Here is a 21,543-nt window from a genome sequence, read left to right on the forward strand (position 1 = left end):
TGGATTGAACTCAGTAATTAATGTGCGCGAGTAATACCAATTAACGAGGTAAAGTAACGAGGGAAATAATTGTCTCGACGTTCGCCTAGAATATTCAGAATATAGAATTTCAAAGGCTTATTAATTGAGATTAGGTTACGTTATCGCAGAAAGTGTACCCCCCGATTCCTGGAACGTCGCCGATATCCCAAAAGGTCATATCATAACCATACAGCAGGTAAGTAGTAAAAGCAAATACAACGGACAGACATAAGGGTATTAATCCCTTAAAAACCAAATTTTAGGGTCTCTTCATCCGCACTTCGTAGGACCTATGATTCCATATAATTGTAAGTACGATTTAGATTTATGGGTATGGCTAACCGAGTAATGGTCAGCTGGGTAGCAATTAGTGGACTTCGCCTGATTTATTCGTATGGATGGCTTTATGAGGACGGCGTTCGGGACGTTCAGGACGCTCGCACCGTTCAGGCCGATCCTAAGCCGCTATAGCGGATGGGCTTAGTTAACTATGGACAGTAAAGGGATTTTCTGGATCAGCAAGCCGTGTCTCCTGCGCATACCGGGCGCATAACTTCACCAGGAAGTATCTGAAACAATCTTGAGGGAATGTTACAATTAATCCTTCAGTCGATCCAGAAAAGTTCCGCTAAGAAAAACAAACAAGTGTGACACTTGGGTTGTGTAAAGAAAAATAAAAAACAAATAAAAGGATCGTTTAATCCTCACGGTCTGACAGGACTAAGTGTTCTCTACGATCTCGGTAAACACAGGTCAAATTACATAGGATATAAGGTAGGAAATGAAATAGGGAAGAACGTTTTATTTCCTTCTTTCTTAGAGATTAGGGGATCTTGGGGTGTAATAAAATAATCAAGTTTTACTACGTGGTCAGGCGCGGATCACTAGTAGAAAAGGTACCCCGCCATGCCAGACAGCCATATCTGCTATCATCCAAGCAGAACGTCCTGGCCAAGTATGTTTATGAGAGTAGCTTTCCGTGGCTTCGCCAAGTGCTTATCTTGTGAACCTTCGACCGGAAGTACGCACGACCCTTCCCCGTGAAACTTTTTAACCCTCTACCCTCTACGACCTACGTCCAACGGGTTAATTCACCCTTTTTATGAGGCTACCACGTTATATCGCTCGACCTCGTGAAAAGCCACGATCCCCAACGTCCCAGCACTCGTCCCCTTCAAGGACGACACCCACGTAACGCAGTGTCGACGATTGTCTCGTCTGGTGTCATAACAGGTTATATTACATTATTCGCAGAATTTTTATATTAAAGGTACATATAAAAAAGTAAAAGAACGTAATAAAGCGTTCGTGAGATTATTTCGTGACCGAATTCCTCCTTTTTTACGTTTTCCTGGAACGCATTGCGTTCACCGAGATAGATCTCTGTTAATCGATCCACCCGGTACGTATATATACATAGCTACTATTTCTACCGATATTGATGGCATTCCCCAGCCCCGCCCATCTTCTCCATGATGTTGGTAAGGACGCAGAAGTGTAACGAATGGCCAAAGTAAATAGATTGGATGGAAATAAGGGTGACAAAACAGGGCCGTATCCATCGAAACCTACTACGGCGGACCCCTGCGCCCTATTTCTTGAAATTTATTAGCCGCGATCATTCAGCCATTTAAAGAGTCGAGTGGAGTCGATCGCGCCCGAAAGCAGACGAACGCTTTGAGGAAAATATATTCGTCGCAAACGAACCGGAGAATCCTATTCCGTTAGGGGTTCTGGAATAGGGTAGCTGGTAGCGGATCGAAATAAAAATAGGAAAGGTAGCAAGTGCGAGTGAGTAAGAGGATAAAGAGTGTGGCGAGCCAGGGCTAGGAAAATACGTTCGTTCGTGCGTGACGGCAAAAGCACCCCGTTACCCATTTAAATGACGGCTCTCTTTGCTCGGGAGAAAAACTCGTCTCGTGCCTTTAAAGAATTCTCATATTTTACCTTTTACTTTATTTTTATTAGAAATCTATTCTAATCGTATATCCCTTATACACAATACTCACGCATGTCGGAATAATCATCCACCAGAATGATCTCCTGGATCAAATGATCCGGCGATCTGTCCAGGACCGAATGCACTGTTCTGAGTAGCACCGACCAAGCTTCGTTGTGAAAGCAAATAATAACTGCAGTTGCGGGTAATTTTTCCAGGTAACGTCCTGGCTCCTTGCACCTGCAAACAGAATAATATCCATCTGTAAAGTCAGCTGTCAACAACCTCGACAAATACGTGCATGTCAAACGGATCTACGTTAGACTACTTAATTATTCACGTATATTCAATGTATGCCAGTTCGTGGCGGTGGTATTTCCAAATCCTGCAATTTCATCAATTTCCTAAGTCAATACCGAATCTCTATAGCCGTCACGTACTGCCAACCGGATAACACAAACAAGATCTAAGACGGAGCTAGCGACGGTTTCCAACGAAACTGCACACCGTTAATCACTGTTGAAAAAGGAGTCTTTACTTTTGTGATACATGGTCCATAAATGTATCCACGTATATACTGCCGCAGTTACTGCACCTGACAATCCGCTATCCGAGTCACGTGTTCTTACCAGGTTATCGTACAGATAAAAGGATAATTATTAGCGATAATCCAAGTCCTCGATAACGGATATCTCAGATCTCAACCGTGTCTGTAATAATGGAGAACGAAGTAGCAATTTGGAGTGGTAACGAGGTACCTAATTTCTTATACATATATAAATGAAATGGTCTTTTCTATGTCAGGATTTTATTTTTCGACCGTCAGTATTACTTGGTGAATTAAAAAAAAAATCTGATTCGAGATTCGAGGGAAAAACCCGTAAAGATATAAATAAAGTTATCTCTGTTATAAATAAAAATTATCTCTGATTAAAAGGTATACATTTCGTCGAAGGCTCTTTTATAATTATTGATCATGTGTTTTTGAGAGTTTGAAGTAATTCTAAAATAACGAAACTCCAGATTCAAAAATAATTATTACAAAAGGAGAGTGACACAAAAGATACTGCGTAATCGATACTGACTTTTCCTTTTTTTTTTCCATCGGAAAAAATTGCGAGCGACCCTCGCTTGACAAGTGATACTTTTTTTTTTTTTTTTTTGGTTTATGAGTTGATGTCCAGCCAACGAATTCAATACCATCCGGCGAACCGGAAGCTGCGCGTGCTAGTTATACGAACTCTTTTGTCCCTCAGAAAGTGGATATCGATGTTGGAAATCAATCGACTAGAAATGATTGAAGCGTTCGACAGTTTTAAGTGCTTTTCCACTTTGTTCTTCAGGATGGTTTACGCTTTTACAGATACGCGCTCGATACCAATAACGAACTCTACGAAAAGTTTCGTCGAATCCGTTTGAAAAAGTATAAATCTCAGTATGTTCGATATTGTTCGGAAAAAAAAAAATAAATTAAAAACCTCGAATACTAATCTTTTTCGAAGTTCAAACCGAATATCCAAGTTATTCCATCTTCTTATCTAATATTAAAATCCATTTTTCAATTCAAAGCTAACGAGTTTTCAGGATAAGTTATAAATGTCTCAGGGCTGTTCGATCTCAGCCGAAAGCTCGTTCAATCAGATTGGAATATCGAAATTCGGTGTAGACTTTTCTGGGTATGCTGATCGTTTACTTGCACACCACCTTCAACCACCTTCAACCACCTTCAACCACCTTCAACCACCCTGGCCTGTCTCCTTGAATTCACACTGCTCACCATTCCGGGCGAGTACGTGCATTCAGCGAAAGACAAACAGTCTAGGAAGAGATATCCCTGCGGGAACCGGGTATATTTGGCAGAGTACCAGCACATTCGAGATAAAGAAGCATTTTGCATGGTTCAAAAAATAATCTAAGACCCAACAGCGTAGAAGGAGGAGCATGAGAGAAGGATAATCGAAGTTTGAGAATTTGTTGAGGAAGGCAAAAGAAAAATTCCATAGGGGACGAAGGTAAGAAGAAAGGAGGCGAAGGTTACAAAACCGCCAAGTAGATAAAGTACGTGCGTAGTCAGACATTGTGGATTTAGGATGGAACCATACGCCAGTGATTTCCGACGCACCCTCCTTATTGTTGGGGTTGAAATAAAGGGCCCGGGGAAAAAAAGAGAAAAGAAGAAGATGGAGCCCCGGAAATAATCCCATAAATTCAATTAAGCATCGAGACTCCTGTAGGTCGAGCTGTGTATACGAAGTTGCCTGCCCCGTTGGGGATCATAAAGGATTGAGATAGCACGAAGGGCGGGCACGACGGCTTAGGGTTGGTTCACATGGACAGCGACGTCTATGATGAAGTGTTTCTCACCTCGGTATTCTGCCCTTTAACCCCTAACATATATACACCTACTTTCTCAGTTTCTCTCTCTCTTCAACCCTTAGGATTCTTCAGCAGCACGTCATACCACTCCCTTAACGTACTATACCGCAGCCGTACTATTACCCTCAGCTTCCCATATGGGGTGGGCAAGAGTTATGCGAGTTTTTATGTATCTACGTGTCCGCCTGCGCAAGGAAGACAGAGAAAATCCTATACCACCCCAAGGATACTCCCAAGTGCCTTTCGAAGGGATACCTACCCTCATCCTTCGGAAAGCCACTTCGAGAAATATCTCAACTTTCATTTTATTACTTCGGTGCCTACGGAGAGATGAATTTCAACATCACTTAGGATACTCACTTATATTATATTACACTGTACTCCGCCCTGACTGTACTGCTTGTACGTGTTACGCAAGGCGTAAGAATAAAAGCGGGAAACTGAGAAAGAATGAATTGAAGAAAGGTTTGTGACACGGCTCATAGCGTTTCCTGCAATTTTCTAAAGTGCCGAACTCGAAACATTACTGTGCTATTGTCTAGCTGAGGGCTGCAGGTATGTTGCGGGGTTCGAATAAGGCCATTTCGAGAATTATTCCCGTAACAAGGCAAGCCCGACGTCACAAAAATTCTAAAGGGCCAGCCAGTTACGACTGTTTCAAACCGATCCTTTGGGTCATCATAGTTCACAGTTCACATTCATCGAGCTGGATTATTTTTCCGGAATATAAATCCGGCATGTGCTAAGGGTTGCTTGATATATACATGGCTATATATATATGTCTATACGGGTTCCAAAAATTTCTAGGGTACCGACCACTAACGACAGGATTTCAGTCGTCAAGACAACCCTGCAAAATCTTGTTCACATGTCAACACTTAATCAAATGACAAGGAGTGAAAGTAACCCCAAAAGGAGAATAGAAGAAATTCACAAAAGGACCCCCTTTCTCTCATATTTCTCAGATATACTGTAGAAAAAATGTAGTACGCGTAACATATAACGAAGGTGTATATAAAAATGTTAGTGGTACAAATGAGATTATGAGAGAGATACAATTAGTCTGACTACGAGAATCTTTTGCCTTGCTGGTTATAACGGGTGATCCCGTAAAATAATATTAAAGTCTTTACTGAATTTTCCAAGTAAGTCTGGAAAGGATGAGAACGAGGACCGACGAGGATGAAGAACCGGATGATGGATTGTGTTAGGACGTAATGAGTAAACAGTACTCAGCCATCCTTGAGCCACGAGAACAGCCACTACCGGGAGGGTGGTTTCCACCCCCAGCCCCGTCGCACTAACAAGCGATCTCGTTTACCCCTAGGAGAAACGTCCTTACGTAGAAAACACGTTTAATACCACGCACGTACGTGTGGCCCTTTAACACACTCACAAATCCTGCGCCACCTGACATTCGGACTCGTGGATTATCCTAGAGAATCAACGCCAGTAGTCACGGCACTGAACGAGTCAGACCAAAGAGGGACTTTCGTGCGGTTCACACTTTCCGGGCGCTTCCAGTGCCGGAAGTCTGGCTGTTCCAAGTCAAAATGAAGCCCACGAGACCAGCGCCCCTCTCCTTGCGCCATGGCCGCAACGGTACCTCGTTAGACCTTGGAAAATCAAGCCACGGACCCGTGGCCACGTTACGTGCGTATGTCTGAGCATGCACTGTACTATTACCACTTAGACCAGTGAGGTCAGTCGGAACGACGCCGGGACTGGTAGATTTCTATTCTGGAAATTCGCCAAGTTACTCGGTAGGACCTCAGGGTCTATTCTCTGCACCTTTATATACTTCGCCCTCTTGCTGGCTTTCATTCTTACTACGCCCCTGTGAGCGACAGCCTCATTTTTATAAGGGAACAGATTTCTGCCTAATGGGCCTTGGTAGGGACAACTTTACACAATCTGCTTCACAGTGGAAAAGCACTCGCGCATCAGACACACTTATGGCCTCCGTTACGTAAGGGCTAATATATGTAACACCTACTGCCACGTGAAACCCAGTCTATCCTGCTGCCTATATCCGAGCTCTTTTTCAGTTTTCAATAGCCCCACCCCTTCTGCCTAACAACCACGTCGAGTTTTCGTGGGGTGGCACGAAAGCGCAAATAGACGGGGCACCCCGTGCGATAACTACGTAGATGAATGGCAGCACGTAAATCTAATATGTAAAACGTCACGAGGTGTCATAAATAAGAAGGTGCCCCCCTCTCGGTGCACGTAGGTACGGGGTTGGTCGTTATAATTACTAGGTGGATGTTAAGGGTAGGTGACCTAACGTGTTACGTTAAGCTCGTAAATAACGAAGCGCGGCGTCTTACAAATAGCCTTGCTGCTTGCCAATGTCTCACGGCCTCCATACGATCTACCGATTATTCTCTCGAGAAAGTTTCCCATGTATCTCGACACAAGACATACAGGTCGAAATTCGTAAATCATACGTGAACAATGGTCGATTACGAGATTCGGTGTAATATATCGTTTAGAAATTTTCCCTTTTTTTTCTTTTTTTTTCTTTTTTTTTTTTTTTTTTTTTTTTTTTTTTTTTTTTTTTGTTATTCGCCCCCTCATCTTTTTTTCATCCCACTCGTTTTCATCTTCCGGTCGCTCACTGCCTGCAACATTAGCGCGATACTTTTGGTGATTAATGGCCAACCGTCAGGGTCGCCAACTCTCACCCGTAAGATTAATACCGACCGTGGAAAGTCGGAGGAAGAGTTTTAATACAGCAGCGACAGTTTGTCTGCCTGAAATCCTTCCGAGTAACGAAATCCTTGGGACTTAACCCACCCATTACCCTTCGGCCCTGAACGCACCCTCCGCCGGCATACGGTAACCCAATTTTTTTCACAGGGATACATATTTTCTGTACTCACTTTTTGTCTGGTTACTTGCTCGTCTTATCTACTTATTCACTTGCTTCATTTATCGTGTGTAACTCGTGCTTGTCTTTCTACGCGACTCGTAGAAGCGGATTGTCGGCTCATGCTTGGCATTCAGTCTGTTTTTCGAGTAATTTTGGGAAGATTAAAAGTTTATCTGACCAAGGGAAAGATCACCGGCGTGACCTTGAAGAAGTGAAATAAATAATTACAGGAAGTCCAAGTAATAAGGAATGGCAAATTGGAATAAAAATAGAGCAAGAAGTGAAAGGAAGAATTTGGACGTTGGAGAAAGTAAAGAGAGAAGAAATGTTAAATAAATTAACGATGTGAATTTATCATCGCATTAAGGGGTTGTTTTATTATTAAGGGGATCGTTAAATCAAGACACTAACTTAAATTAATGTTAATTTAAGTGACGCTATCCACTCGACTGACTATATTTGTCAACGACGTTCGGAAGGTGAATTATTTTACGGATCGTTAACATTACAGGCTGTCCCCGATGACGTTCTACATTGCCCCCGAGCGTTACGGGGGTATTTAATTAAGGTATATATTATAATGACGGTGGGTACAGGCACCTGCAGCACACTGGGTATGTGGCTAGCTGCCGCATGGCCGCCGTGACATTAATCATATCCCAAAAAGCAGTTAACATAATTTATAAAAGGACCGGATTGTGGTATAGGGAAGTGCTTTGAATATATACAGGGTGTGCTTAAATAATTAATAGACACATTAAAACGTTAAACTGATAATAGAACCGTGCGAAAAGTAGTAGGGACGATTTACGAATCAGACAAACTCAATGTCGAAAGTATTTCCGATCAAAATCACTTCTGATGTCCTTTACTACTTGTCAGACAGAATAAATCCGTAAGTCCCCGAGGCTTCCTATATTCCCAGGATCACTCCGGATACTAATTAAACTTAATGATGACTCGCACTGATAACGTGTCAACTTGCGATAACCGTCGTAACGAAGACGTCACGATACAGTCCGAGCTAAAGTTTTCACGAATTGTCGTCATTTCTCTCCGTACAAACAGTATAACCTGCAGATTGAAGAAATCGTATGGCATTTTTGTGAAAATGACAAAAAATCACCTGACTGATATCAAATTATATGGAGAAAAATATAGATGACCATTTTTTTGTTTATTGATCTTTATCCGGTAATACAGCAGTTACTATACCTTTTTGCCGATCTAATAAAAGTGTAGCACTTTTACAGGATCTCGTTAAATACTTAGCAATGGAAAGGTCAACGTCCAGGTAGCTGGACACCTGACGAGGCGGTCCCACCTTTGGACGTCCATAAGAAACCGTATTTCCATCTCTCTTGCACACGAACTTTGTTCGATGATTGAGACGTTGATTTTATTATTAAAAAAATATTTTCGCCATAGAAGAATTTCATTTCTTGTCAAAAAAATTTAATATTCGTAAAAAGGTACTTTGAGAATTTCTTGAAAAATATTACTTTCGTCTCGGTAACCACATCCCGTGGTCTTCTTATTACGTCATCGAACAACTCGAAGTCTCTTAGGAGGAAAGACCTTCCGGCTATACTGGCTTCCGATGATACTGATATCGTAATCTTTTGATCTCGACGTCCCGGAGTCACATCGAGGGATGATACGTTATGAAAAAGAACTAGAAGGACCAAGTAGGAATGTAGACGAAAGCAACTAAAAAAGTTTTAAACTAATGCTAAAGCGCAAGTCAAGACTATAGCAAAACGAATATATGCATATATATATATATATATACACATACACATATATGTAGATACATATGTGCCAACTTTAAATAAACGTTAACAAGCTGCGGACTCGCGTCGAGTTGCGCAGCCTGTGGTTGACGTCATAAATTAAGCGAGCATCGCGCGACCCTTATTTTACCAGGATGAACCCTTCTTCCTATGGGAAATTGTTAGCCCAAACCGTGCGTACGACAACGACGTGGTTTGCCAGTATGTGCCAAAAAGGCTCATTAATAAAATACATATATTACATCAGAAGGGACTCCGCGCGTCTGTTAAATTATAATTTTATACAAGCTTCTCGCATTAGGAATTTTAAATAAAACATCATTCACTGCTGTGGGTGCAGTAACGAGAAAATAAAATGAAGTATAAGAGGGAAGGGAGAGATAAAAAATTTTTTAATACTGCAAATATCATTAAAAATTACAATTGAGCCTATTCCACTAGAATTACCTCCAAGCGTCACCCATAACTGTCGAGATTAATAATATATTCTGATAAAGTTTTTTTTTTTTCTGTCTTTTACGTATTTTCGTAATACAATAGGTAACAAGTGACATCCTTATCCGTAAGTACCATGTAGAACGCTTAGTTATTTTGTCAAAGCATTTTTACTTTACTGCTTTGACTTTACTGGTCTCCGAGAAAATCACATTCGCCCTGTCTTTTTCCTGCCTTTTCCCCATTTTCCCCTTATTCCCTTTCCTTCTTCGTCATCCGTCTCAAAGCCTACAGCTCACGTACTACAGGAACCAAGCGTCGCGACGCACCGAGCATGTAAACAGTGTAATAAGACCACTAACAAAAACCTGATACATGGCAAATCTCGTTTACAAAGAGAAAAAAAAAAGATCTAGATGAAAAGACACAACATCGTAAGTGATACAACACCTCACTAGTCAGACACAAAGAATAATCTATCTCGTGAACTTTCATGTATAAAACAATGACGCCAAGTATATGGTGCATGGTAACGTCCACGTTAAAAGCTGGAAACGGAAATGACGTAACCTTGACAGACTCATTTAAAATTTTCCGCGCCATCAGATTCCCCTCGGAAGAGGATCGCTTTTATTTTTTGTTTCGTTTTTCCCATCAGAGAAAACCTCGTTCAATTAGGATCTCCACCGCCGCTGCCGCCGCCGCCAGCAACAACAGCGGCATGACGGCATTACGGTGCCTCGCAGGAATCCGCTTTACAACCGGTCGTAAAAGGACAAACGAATCCACGATTCAGCGCAGTTATTCTACACGGTGAGAGGGGCGGCGGCGGGGAGGGAGATACGTGAGACCGGTGGTGCCACCTATGATTCCGTGTGGAAACGACACCGAGCCCAAGCGTTAAAGAGGGGGTGAAGGGGTGCACGACCATTTTCATCGGAAAACAATCAAAGTAAAGATCTCACCAAATGGACGCTCATTATCCTGAGCTTCCACTTCCTGAAAATAACCCACTTGGTCTGCCCCCTCTTCCTTGCTTATCCTGTCCGACCACCATCGTGACCAACCTACTTCACTGTTTCGGTAGACTGGCTTCTTGGCCAATTAATCTACTAGGACGAAAACGACGTTGTGACCTGTGTAGCTATAACGATTGCGTTTGATAAATTTTTTTTTGTTATCAAGTTTTAAATTATTTTTAAATATTTTTACCATCCATGAAAAATAATTTTTCTGCATATATTTTTTACGTCTTGACTTTTTGCTGACGAAAATTACGTGCGAACGAGACACTACAGACGCTCCTACGTCATTCTCCTTGTCAGGGTCTTGCACGTTGCTTAGCTAGTAGGGAAGGTACTGCCGTCGCCAGCCTTTGTCGAGGCTTCCTACGTTGAGTGGAGGTTGCGCCTCATTGACCCGGTGTCTAATGAGGACGTAGCTAAGTGCCTTGGAGACAAGTAGATCTTCACTTACATACTCGTGAAGGTAGGGTGGGAGGAGGGAGGGAGGGAGGTTAGTAACACAAAGTAGTAGCAAAGTCTGAAGTCACCTAAGAGGCAAGAGGTACAGTTGTTAGGAAAAATAATGATTCAGCGTAGAAAGTTGCGCAGACTGATCCACTCGGTGTTTAAATATTATTTGAGTGATTATCGAGGAAGACGATAAGGAATAAGGATGGAATATGTTTAATTGGAAGGAAAGTGGAATAGAAATATCGAAGTCGCTGGGAGCTGATAGATCGGTGAGAGCACGTCGAAAGTTCAGGATTTGGAAATCCCACGAGGATATTCCAGACTACAATGATAAATTATAACAAAGTTATGCCGTACCGACTATAGTACGTACAGGAAACTTGCTTGGAAGGTACATTTGTTATCAGCGTGAATAGCATTTATTCACTGTAATAAAGTTTTCGCGCCAACTAACGGACAAATTTTTATCTACGATTGTACTCGGCACCCCTGTCGTACCTGAAGAGAGAACACTCGACGTGGTATGGGATACAGGGTACGATATTAGGCAGAAGTGGAAGAAGAAGAATAGGCAGTGGAAAAGGTAAGTAACCTGACCAGACGGATCCAGAGTATGGAGGAGGTGGAAGTGTCGGAGAAACTGAAAGGGGAGAAATAAGGGTCCACTCTTCTACTCTTTGCAACTGTGCGACCTTCCGAAACACCCTTTTTACCCTTTTTAGGGTCTTGTCAGGATGGCTCTTTATGTTTTACGAGAACACATACACTACGTAATTAGAGCGAAACTTGTTCAAAGACGTTTTCGTCGAAAGCCGCTAAAACAAACAGGTAACCTGGATCGAGAGTGTCGCGTGAGGTTGACTATGAAAATGTTATCCTCTGGAAAGTTAAATAAATTTTTGAAAAAATTCGTACACTCGTTCAATGAATATATTATATGAAATATTTCATAATTAATATTTTTCTGGCGTATTTTCTCATGTCGCACGAAATAAAAAAATGTCAAAACCTTCGGGAAAAAAAAAATACATTACTGAAAGTTGTTATCTTTGGAATTGAATACTTACGTATTCAATTTCAGATTATTTTATTTTATGATAAATTAAAAAAAAATATTTTAGTAAAATACTGATCTCTGGCGTCAATCGCTTGAGATAATCGCGCAATATTCAATTTAATCCTCGCTAAGGGAGATGGCCTTATTAAAGAGCAGGCCGAGGAATTTATGCCGTCGCTATATTTGGAAAAACTTGTAGAGTCCATATTCTGGATATATGGTAGTTGGACAAAGAAGAAGTGTAATCCAGATCACGAAGAATGATGCAGGAAGTACATGAGAGAAAACTTTTTATCTCCTCTGTCCTTACCTATCAGCCGTTACAGTTTCCACATAGTGGCCATGAGGTTAAGTCAGGTTAGGTTTAGATGCTATACGAGAAACCAATACAGCATCCATTGCCGAGACACTGTATCTCAAACGAGTTTCTACATTGCCAAGAGAAGATGAGAAAAATAAAAAAATAAAATAAAAATACAAATTTAAACAAACGCAAACTATTTCGTTCTTATTTTTATTACTACATATGTATATTCGTCTGATTGTACAAGACACTTGTACCTCTTTGGGCTTCTACACCATTATGGTGTATCCACAAGTGCCGCGACCAATCCCCTTTTTCTAGGACGGATGGAGCATCATCAAGAAGGACAACAACACTCTACTCTTGCCTCGTGTAACCAGGATGCGTGACAACCCAAACGAGTACCAGAAGAGATGCCAGGTAGTTTCTCTCAGGCCGAGAAATAAAAAAAAGAGAACCAGAAAGAGAGAAAAGCCGAAGAAACCAGGAGGGGCGTAAAGAACGGAAATAAACAAGATTTAAAAAAAAAATAAAGACAAATAAAATATCAGAAAAACAAAAGCAATACTACAGTCGACTTCGGCAGTAACTCTGTACCATTATAAATCGAAGTAACTCGGAATAATAAAAAAAAAAAAAATAAAAAATAAAAAATATAAAGTCGAGGCAGAGAAAAGTTCGCCACGAGTGCTGAGCCATCTGGCGGCTCGTGAACCAAACTGATTAAACAATCTCGCGAACTAAAAAACTCAAAAAAAAAAAAAGAACCAAAAACTACCAGAGTCGAATGATCGAAAGTTCTATTGCAGTTCTGTAATGAAGTCTTCTGGTGGATTCAGTCTATACGGGGGTGAGAGACCAATTGTACAGTCTGTGCAAAAATGCACGTATCTTACAGCGTGCTTACGTCAGGAGGGTGGATTTCACTCCCCTCCCCTATGACTATTATACCCTATGGTCGCGCAAACCACGTAAGCGGGGAGTCCTTAAATTATGCACGTAACGTACAGTAGCGAAGGGATAAATAAGGGTAACAAGCATCCCTTACGTTGGCATTAGCCATTATGACGGTTTAATAGGGCCCATGGAATATTTATGGCACCTAACAGTTAAGGGGAGGAAACCAGGGGGTTGAAGAAAGCTAATATATAAACAGCCGGAAATTAGCGGCCGACCCTCGCGGACCGGTGGTATTTGCTGCGGTGGAGGAGGAAGGGGTGGAAATTTTTATGGGTAAAAAAATGTATGGGATTTTCTCAAAGATTTTTTTTTTTGGCTCTTATTAAAATGTCTGTGCAGACTGATACTTATGGTTTTTTAAGGATGTTTTTTCAGGGGTTTCTATTGTCTCGTTAAGAGGCTCTATCGTCCTTGCGTCTTAATTAAACATTCTCACTTTGAACCTGAACGTTACTCTCACGCGACGCTGCTAATTAGGTATTTCAATCTTCAACGCAACGAGCGATGAATTCTGGTTGGATGCAGGAAACCTACAGGGGGATGCTGTACGAAATTACAGACGCAATTTTGCAACAGGTTTGAGACTCCTTCGGGAATGCCTTCGAAGAATGATGTATAGATATAATAATATTGCCTTGTGTTTCAAAGACTTTGTAAAGGGGGATCCATCTATGAGCCACTGAAAGAGAGCTTTATCGAATTCAAATTGCGCGCCACTTTACGTCCCAGTCAATCCCCAGAGACGAATGTCCCCGTTGCAGTTTATATGGAATTACGGCAGCATTTTGTTACGGACGCAAAGTAAGAGGTATTCTCTCGTGAACGAGTGGCAGTGAAGATTTAAATTGGTATAAAAAAAAAATATTATCGCTTTCTACATTTTCTAAACACACAGAGCTCGTATTTACAAACGCGCAAACGACCAGCAGAGAAACGATTAAGTGCGTGGAAACATACGGAGACCGGGAAGTTTGCACTGGGAAGAATTTTTGTAATTCCCACTCAGGAAGGATCCGCCATAGCAAATGGAGTCGCTTTCTAGTAAGAAGATGGAGTTTCACTTGGCTGGTCTACGACGCTCTTTACTTGCGACGTAATGGGTATTAAGGCAGCTTCGTTACGAGGACAACCGGTCGCCATATTGGAAGGAACACGAGACACGATTGAAGCCAGATGGCACATTAGCCCCTTGAGAATTGTTTAAGACCATCCACCATTCTCTCTACTTAGAGTCAAGTTCACTTTGATTTATCTCGAGAGTATAGGGGCTGAGTGTTAAGACCTACCACTTCCACGATTGGATGCGATTGACGCGCAGCCATTACGAAGTAAAATAAATTAGAAGAAAAAAAACGGGTGGGTGAATATTTTAAGGTCAAACTTAATAAATTCCTTAAGGGTTGTAAATTTTTTTTTCATTCAAATTTTATGATTCTCAAATTCTAGGGGGGTGGTATAGTATATTTTAAAAAAATTTGCTTGGTCATTTCCAAAATTTCCATATTCGAAATTACTTTGAAAATTGCCACGGGCAATGGCTTAAGGTAAACTTCGGTACCGAGGAGCATACACCTGTTAACGTGGTAAGTGCAACTGCTAGGGGTTGCAGTGCGGAAAGTGCCAGACGGCACTTTACGCGAAGGTCCACTACTACGTACTGGCTTGCTTCAAATACTCGGATAGATAGTAAGTCCTTAATAATCGGCCGAATAAACTACCCCTGGGTCACTATAGTACTGCCTAGCAAAAACATCCTGGACGAACCATTTATCTCGAATATCTATAGTGCCTGTACCTTACTATGATTATATATACGTATTAACCCCAGATCCTCTAAAAGATGACTTCTTGTCGAGTGATGCTCTACAATTTCTTGTCAGCCGTTATGCGAATGGTCAATTAAGCTATCCACGTTGACGTCGAGGAGTCTCGTGAAATTTGAATTAGCGTATAAGCGTCGTATAACTTGAATGTAAACCGGATATAAATGAAATACGGATACGAGTACCACGACCGTATAATTGAACGAGCGTATCACGTGGTACCGGAAAATGTCGAGAAAAATATATCTCTAAGGAATATACAATGAATGTATGAATTTTATTCCCTTTATTTGTACAGAGTAAAAAGCGCTTTAAATTTTCTTATCAACATCCTCGTTATCAACTACCCGCCTAATCCTCGAGCGATCCCAAACAAGAAACCTTAAGAAGGCAGAGTGTTTGTTCCAGAATCCTCGCAGGACGTTCCGCCCTAATTTGACCGGATGTCTTGGCAGTTTATTCTCCAAGAATAGACTCTTAAGTAAACTGTTCACATGAATACCGGTAAAAGCACAGTAAATAAGGTGAAGCAACACGTCACGTTCAGACAACCAGTAAAAGAGAGAAAAAGTGCTACTGCCAAGTAGCATCAACGAAGAAGAACCGTCAAAGGATCCATTTTGGAAAATAGAACAAAAAAACTCAAAATCAACTTGCCCGACCCCTACGAGAATCTTACGAAAGAAATTTTTTTTTTTTTAATTTTCCCATCGCAAAGCCCAATTATATCGCGTGAAAAATTACTTACGTATATGCCTGTATGAAGATACTTGAGCAGAAAATTCGTGAATGCCTGTACCTACTTGGATGGTTCAATTTATAAATTCCTGGCAGCTACCAGCAGTCTGGGCTCCTCTACGTTTCGTCTGCCTCATCTATCTCAGCCTCCCATACCTACCGGTGTGTACCGTTACCTACCACCTACCTAACCCAATTCATTCGCGCGTGGTTAAATAAATCCTTGCTAACCAGTAATTGGAAAATATAGGCATCCGGACTCATAAGTTCTTGGCAAAGTGTCTGTCGGAACGAAACGTAATCTACTGTGTACGATATAGGACCCATAGACGCGTGAGATCTTCAAAAACCAAGAAAATAATTATCAGACCAGTCATGCAACATTTATGACGATAATGTCTAAAAATTAAAAAAAAATTGAATTGAAAGGAATTACTATATATAATAAGTATATTGTTACATCGCACGTGATAAACTTCAATATTACGTTTGCTTGGATTCAAATGTAATAATGTATTTATTTAGTTCACCCAGTTGAACTCCATCGGTAATATAACGTTTAGAGCTTATGCTATTCCAGAGCAAACATTCCATTGTGTAAACTAAACAAGTGAGACACGATAACATTGTAATTGAGCATAAACTGATGGGGAGATTGGGGGGGGGGGTGAAAGCACAAGCCTATAGCTCACACGTGAACGTACCTTATTAAGCTAAGCGTCCTGTTCATTTGCATATTTAAATTCTACAGGAAAAAGGGGTTGCAACCCCCTAGGGTTAAATTGCGCTGACTCGTAACTGACTGACGTTGCTGATAGCGCCAACAGAAAAGTTGTGTCCAATATGTTTCTTATTTTAATCTGCTGTTGGTTGGTATCCAAATTTTCAAGTTTGCCACCACCTCTCCTCCTCATGACGCAATTTTTCAAATAAAAATGTACAATAATACACGAAGAGTATCATAAGAGGTAGATATTCTCAAAGGACGATAGGCAAATTAGTATGTAGCAATTGCAAGTGTTATAGGTAAATTTATCAAGAATAGGGGTTAAGTGACAATTATAGTTATATGTTCAGACATGGTATATACGTATATATATGATTATGGACAATCAATGAATACAGGTATAATTTTTTCAAAGAATCTACCCTTATATTTGCCTACTTATGGCACTGAGAAACATTGTGTTTGTTGAAGTTATTCAGAATTGACTGGTCAAGTGGAGATGGTCGGTCGTTGACCTGCCAGTCGACAACACACTGAGAATAATTATATGGAGGATGCGAATGAACAGATCCACATGATATGTATATATATATATATGATGCTCTCTAACTTTGTCCACCTGTCCTGATAATGTCGGCTAATATCATGTAAATTGTAATTAATATTCATGGGGCTAATTTGGCCCTGCGGTTCGAGTCCTCCCACTCCTGCGACCTCACTATTGCGGGCCACGCTCCACGGGGAAAGTTTTACGCGAATTTACGGGACTCTCTGCAAAACATATTTCGTTGCCACAAGAGCGAACCAGCCAGCCAGCCAGCCAGCCAGCCTTGTATCCCACGTGTATAAACTCTGGAATACTACAGGGCTTCCTCATACCAAATAGGCTCCTGGAAGATTATACCGACAATTTCATTAAGGTTTATTTTCGCCGCCACCAGGGATGCCAAGAGGGCTGCGAATATTTACTGATATCTATAGCAATGGATACCTTGGCTTGAGCTCAAGCAAAATCTTCCAAGTAGGAAAAAAACAATACCGAAAGTGGAATCTTGTATGGTTGTAAGAGAACAAAAATTCTAATCAGCAAATCGTAACGTATCTATCCAGAAAAGTATTGTTTAATATAGCGTGAAAAATTGCACCGTTTCCCAGTGACTCCTTGCTAAGTAAAGAGGGTTGATAAGGTATTTCGATATAAATTCTCTTCCAGGTGAAACACTCGAGAAACAGGGATAAGTCTAGGAAACGATTTAAAGCTCGCATGAGAATTCTGTCGTAACACGCGTGACAGGTAGGGTAAGAAAAGCTACGTATGTATCGACACCAATCTCATCTTACAAGAATCCTCTGTAGCAGGGGTGCGAAGAGCAAGGGACGAAAATCAGGAACAAGAATCCTGGCGAAGGGAAAAAAAGTAAACAGCAACTGGAAACAATGACATAAGATGAAGAGAAATGCATTGGAGAACAGAGGGCAAGAAATTCATGACTGTCGTCCATGCTGCGGCTCAATACATTTTATTAAAGACGAAGCGACGTGATTTCTTGCCCGTTAGCAATAAAAGAACATGGCCGTCCACCTTTATGACTTCTCTGGATTATACGACCGAATCCATAATCCTGAATGCGACATAAACGAAACGTCCATACGCACTTACGTTATACGTATTATGCTACATGAGAATCAAAGCATCGAAGTGCATTAAACAATAAAATGACATTATTCATAGTAAAGTTGCAGACCTCCACGGTCCTCCTATGGATTTACTGGTCCACAATACGTCATTACTACTTACCATTGATCTCGAGGATCTGGCAGTGTCCTATGTACGGATATCAAATCGCTCGCATACTGATTGAATGCATTATTGAGCCAACCGTCGTCGACGAGCTTCTTTGTCTCGGCCGTAAGATTCGTAGGCAGAACAACTGGTCGTCCGTTTTCACCAGGAGCTAAGGTGTCCTGATCACGTGGTGCTGCGAGTACGCCGCCACCTGGATAACAAAAAGAGAAACAGTCTCATATTTTTATTATACTTTTACTGTACACAGTGGCATGTCCGCCACGTTTGCATAGACTATGCGATAGCTTGAGCTTGCAACATTTCGCTCCTGCCCCCATTTCTTGAGCTTTACTGCAGAAGCTGAGCTTGTTGTTGGTCAACGGATTTTATCGCACACGTGCGTACTTATGATGCACACATTCTGAAGCATAGCAATGGGAATGGACAGGTGGAATAATGGTAGGTTATACAGTGGGGTTAAACTACCCCTGGGGTAAACAGGTGATGACTCTGTGGGGGATAATCAAATAATGTATTTACAATTCAGGAAGTGGATTACAGTTATTAGGATCATTCGTCAAAGGAATTGAGCTGGTTTTAGGGGGAAAAAAAAATGTTAATATATTTTATGAGTGGAATTTTAGTAAGTTGATCAGAAGGATAAGGGAGGGGGGGGAACTGTAATATTTAATTTTTTTTTTTTCTTTCTTTTTTGTAATTGGCCGAATAATTATATATTATGATGTATACTCGTACCTTGCTCGGGACCAGCTTGGTTCAGTTTGGACTTGCTCTGTCCGTTTCCGGGGGTCTCTCTTCGGAGTGCCAGTGCCTGTAGTACGAAACCGTTTGCCACTTGTGGCGCCGCGACGCCCGATGGTCCCAGACTCTGGACTGCTACTGTTCTGTCTTCGGTGTAAAGCAGGACGCACACTGTCAGCCACGCTGCGCCCGCTAATACGGCCAATTTTAACCACAACGATCTTCTTCTGGGAATCCCCATGGCAGTTTAGTCTTGGACCTGGTCACTTTGAAAGACAGAACAATCTTGTTCTGTTGATCTCTTACGATTAAAGATAACTTTACGTTATCTCCGTAACATCTTCATCCCTTTGTACAGGCCAAGCCTTGCTGAGACTTCTTTTTATATTTTATTGATAAATTTTTTAAAATTATATTTCCGTTCTATTATTTTCCGTTCGAAAATTCTTCAAGTTTTAATACCATTGAAAAGACACGCGCGTTCTTGTGCTTCGACTTTGATTATGCAATTTTATCACCGGATCGATCACTGATTAAATCCGATCGAGGTGATTGATATTATTTTCGTGGATTCGATATCCTCTCGTTTTTATTGATTGTTCATAAAATTCGAAAAATTCGGGATATTACTGTGTAACATTTTAAAGAAAATTTGGTGAATTTTTCTTCTTTTTTTTTCCCCCTTATCAAAAGGTCATGTATTTAATATAGATATGTCAATTATCACATTAATCGATTAGCCGATTGGTAATAATCATTTGTCATCGATAAGTTATTGGGCAGTGTGCACTTGATGAGAATCCAAATGGGAGCACGTAATTATGGCACTTTATCACAGTCCTTACCGAATCGATGTCATGGAAATATAGTTAGCGTATTTAACAGTTCAAGGATCTAAAGCTCGTTTCATATGACACTGATGCTAGTACACGTAACAGAATGATATGGCCCTTTACGTTACGAGAAAGATTAAAAGAATTAATTTAATTTTTCAATTGACTATTTAAAAATTTTCCTCGTGCGATATGTCACTTCGCAGGTTTTGATTTACAAAATGAACGTCAACTCATATCTTGAAGCTGAAACGAAAAAAAAATTAAACAAATTTTAATTTTTCCATTTTTATAAAAAAAATTATCAGTCCCATGAAAATACAGTAAAATCAAACTCAGATTACTCCTTATCGCTGTATTACGATACCTTAATTAGCGATTCGCTAATGACTCACCAATTACCACTACTTAAACCAAGCCTTATAAAATTACTCGTAACTCTCTCTTTCTCTCTGGCTGAATGCTGGAACTTTGAAGCAGTCAGATATACCTGGCAATGTCACAGAGTACCTACTTTGAGACACCCGTTATGAAAAGCCCTATAATATCATGAGGCAATTATTTGCACGCGGTAGAAACTTAATAGCGAATATTAAGGACTCCATGAAAATATTGAAAGTAGAGAAATCTTATGTTAGTCAGACGACGTGACAGAATCCACTCTGGTCCACTGACGTATAACAGCAATAGAAATCACCGCCTGTCGCTTCCAGTGATAATCATAACAGCGTCGAGTAAAAACTTGCTCATTGATCAATTTTAAAAATCAAGGTTAATACAAAAAAAAATAAGAAATTGAAAAAATATTGACAGGCGTCTTACGGTGTTGTCTACTGGATCCTTGAAACAAGAGGGGTCTGTCTGTTTACTCTTGTGGCACGTTCATAAATAAGGGTGAAAAGTGTTGGGGCGGAACGCAAACCTACGTTCCCATAGTCGTAACTCAATGGGAAAAGACAGATAAGGATATGAGACAATACAAGATTTATTCCAGGACGAAAATTCACGAGAGTTTCGGTCAGGTATTTCGTCTGTGCATATAGCCACCTAACCTACTAGCTGCCAGCTACTAGCCACCAGTAGAGAAGGATTTCAGTAGAATCTATGGCGCTTCTCGCACGGACGCCTGCAGGATCTATGCATTTCTACTGCGTTTCTATATATATATATATATATATATATATATATATATATTTGGTTTACGGTTGCATCCCTCATTCCCTCATTCGCGCAACGTTAATGCAATGAAAACACGACCTTTGCAGCAGCGGCGTTAAGCTAATGAAATTCCCACGGTTTTTCACCGAAATACGAATTTCGACATTTAAAAGCATCCAAGTGGATTTTAGACAAACCGCAAAACCCACAATGATCGTGTGCTATCGTCCGGGCCGTGAATTTCCGTAGCGAGAAAAAAAATATTCGACTAATCCAACTGCACCAACGGATACACATACATACATATACACCGGCATTCCCAGAAGTCATACTAAAAATGTCAATTCTTAGCGCGACCCCTATTTACCTTTAACGGCCATAAATTCTCAGGGAGACTCGTAATTGGCTCGAAACCGGTTTTATATCGAATACCAAAGTCCCTCCCCATAAAACTCAACGTCCTCATCTACCCCCCCCCCCC

General features: G+C 40.9%; 1 protein-coding gene across 9 annotated transcripts in view; it reads right to left on the bottom strand.

The window, feature by feature from the left end:
* LOC107272554 (putative polypeptide N-acetylgalactosaminyltransferase 9) overlaps positions 1–21,543 on the bottom strand; it is a 118,168-nt gene that overhangs the window by 11,078 nt on the left and 85,547 nt on the right. For all 9 annotated transcript variants that reach the window (XM_015749812.2, XM_015749816.2, XM_025089723.1 and 6 more), the window contains 3 exons: positions 19,066–20,150; positions 18,322–18,520; positions 2,031–2,200 (listed from right to left, as the gene is read on the bottom strand). In XM_015749812.2, the coding sequence (XP_015605298.1) occupies positions 2,031–2,200; positions 18,322–18,520; positions 19,066–19,312 (616 nt within the window). In that variant the 5' untranslated portion in view covers positions 19,313–20,150. The remainder of the gene's footprint in view (positions 1–2,030; positions 2,201–18,321; positions 18,521–19,065; positions 20,151–21,543) is intronic.

This window comes from Cephus cinctus, unplaced genomic scaffold, assembly GCF_000341935.2.
Source record: "Cephus cinctus unplaced genomic scaffold, Ccin1 Ccin1_scaffold1184, whole genome shotgun sequence".
Taxonomy (NCBI): Eukaryota; Metazoa; Arthropoda; class Insecta; order Hymenoptera; family Cephidae; genus Cephus; species Cephus cinctus.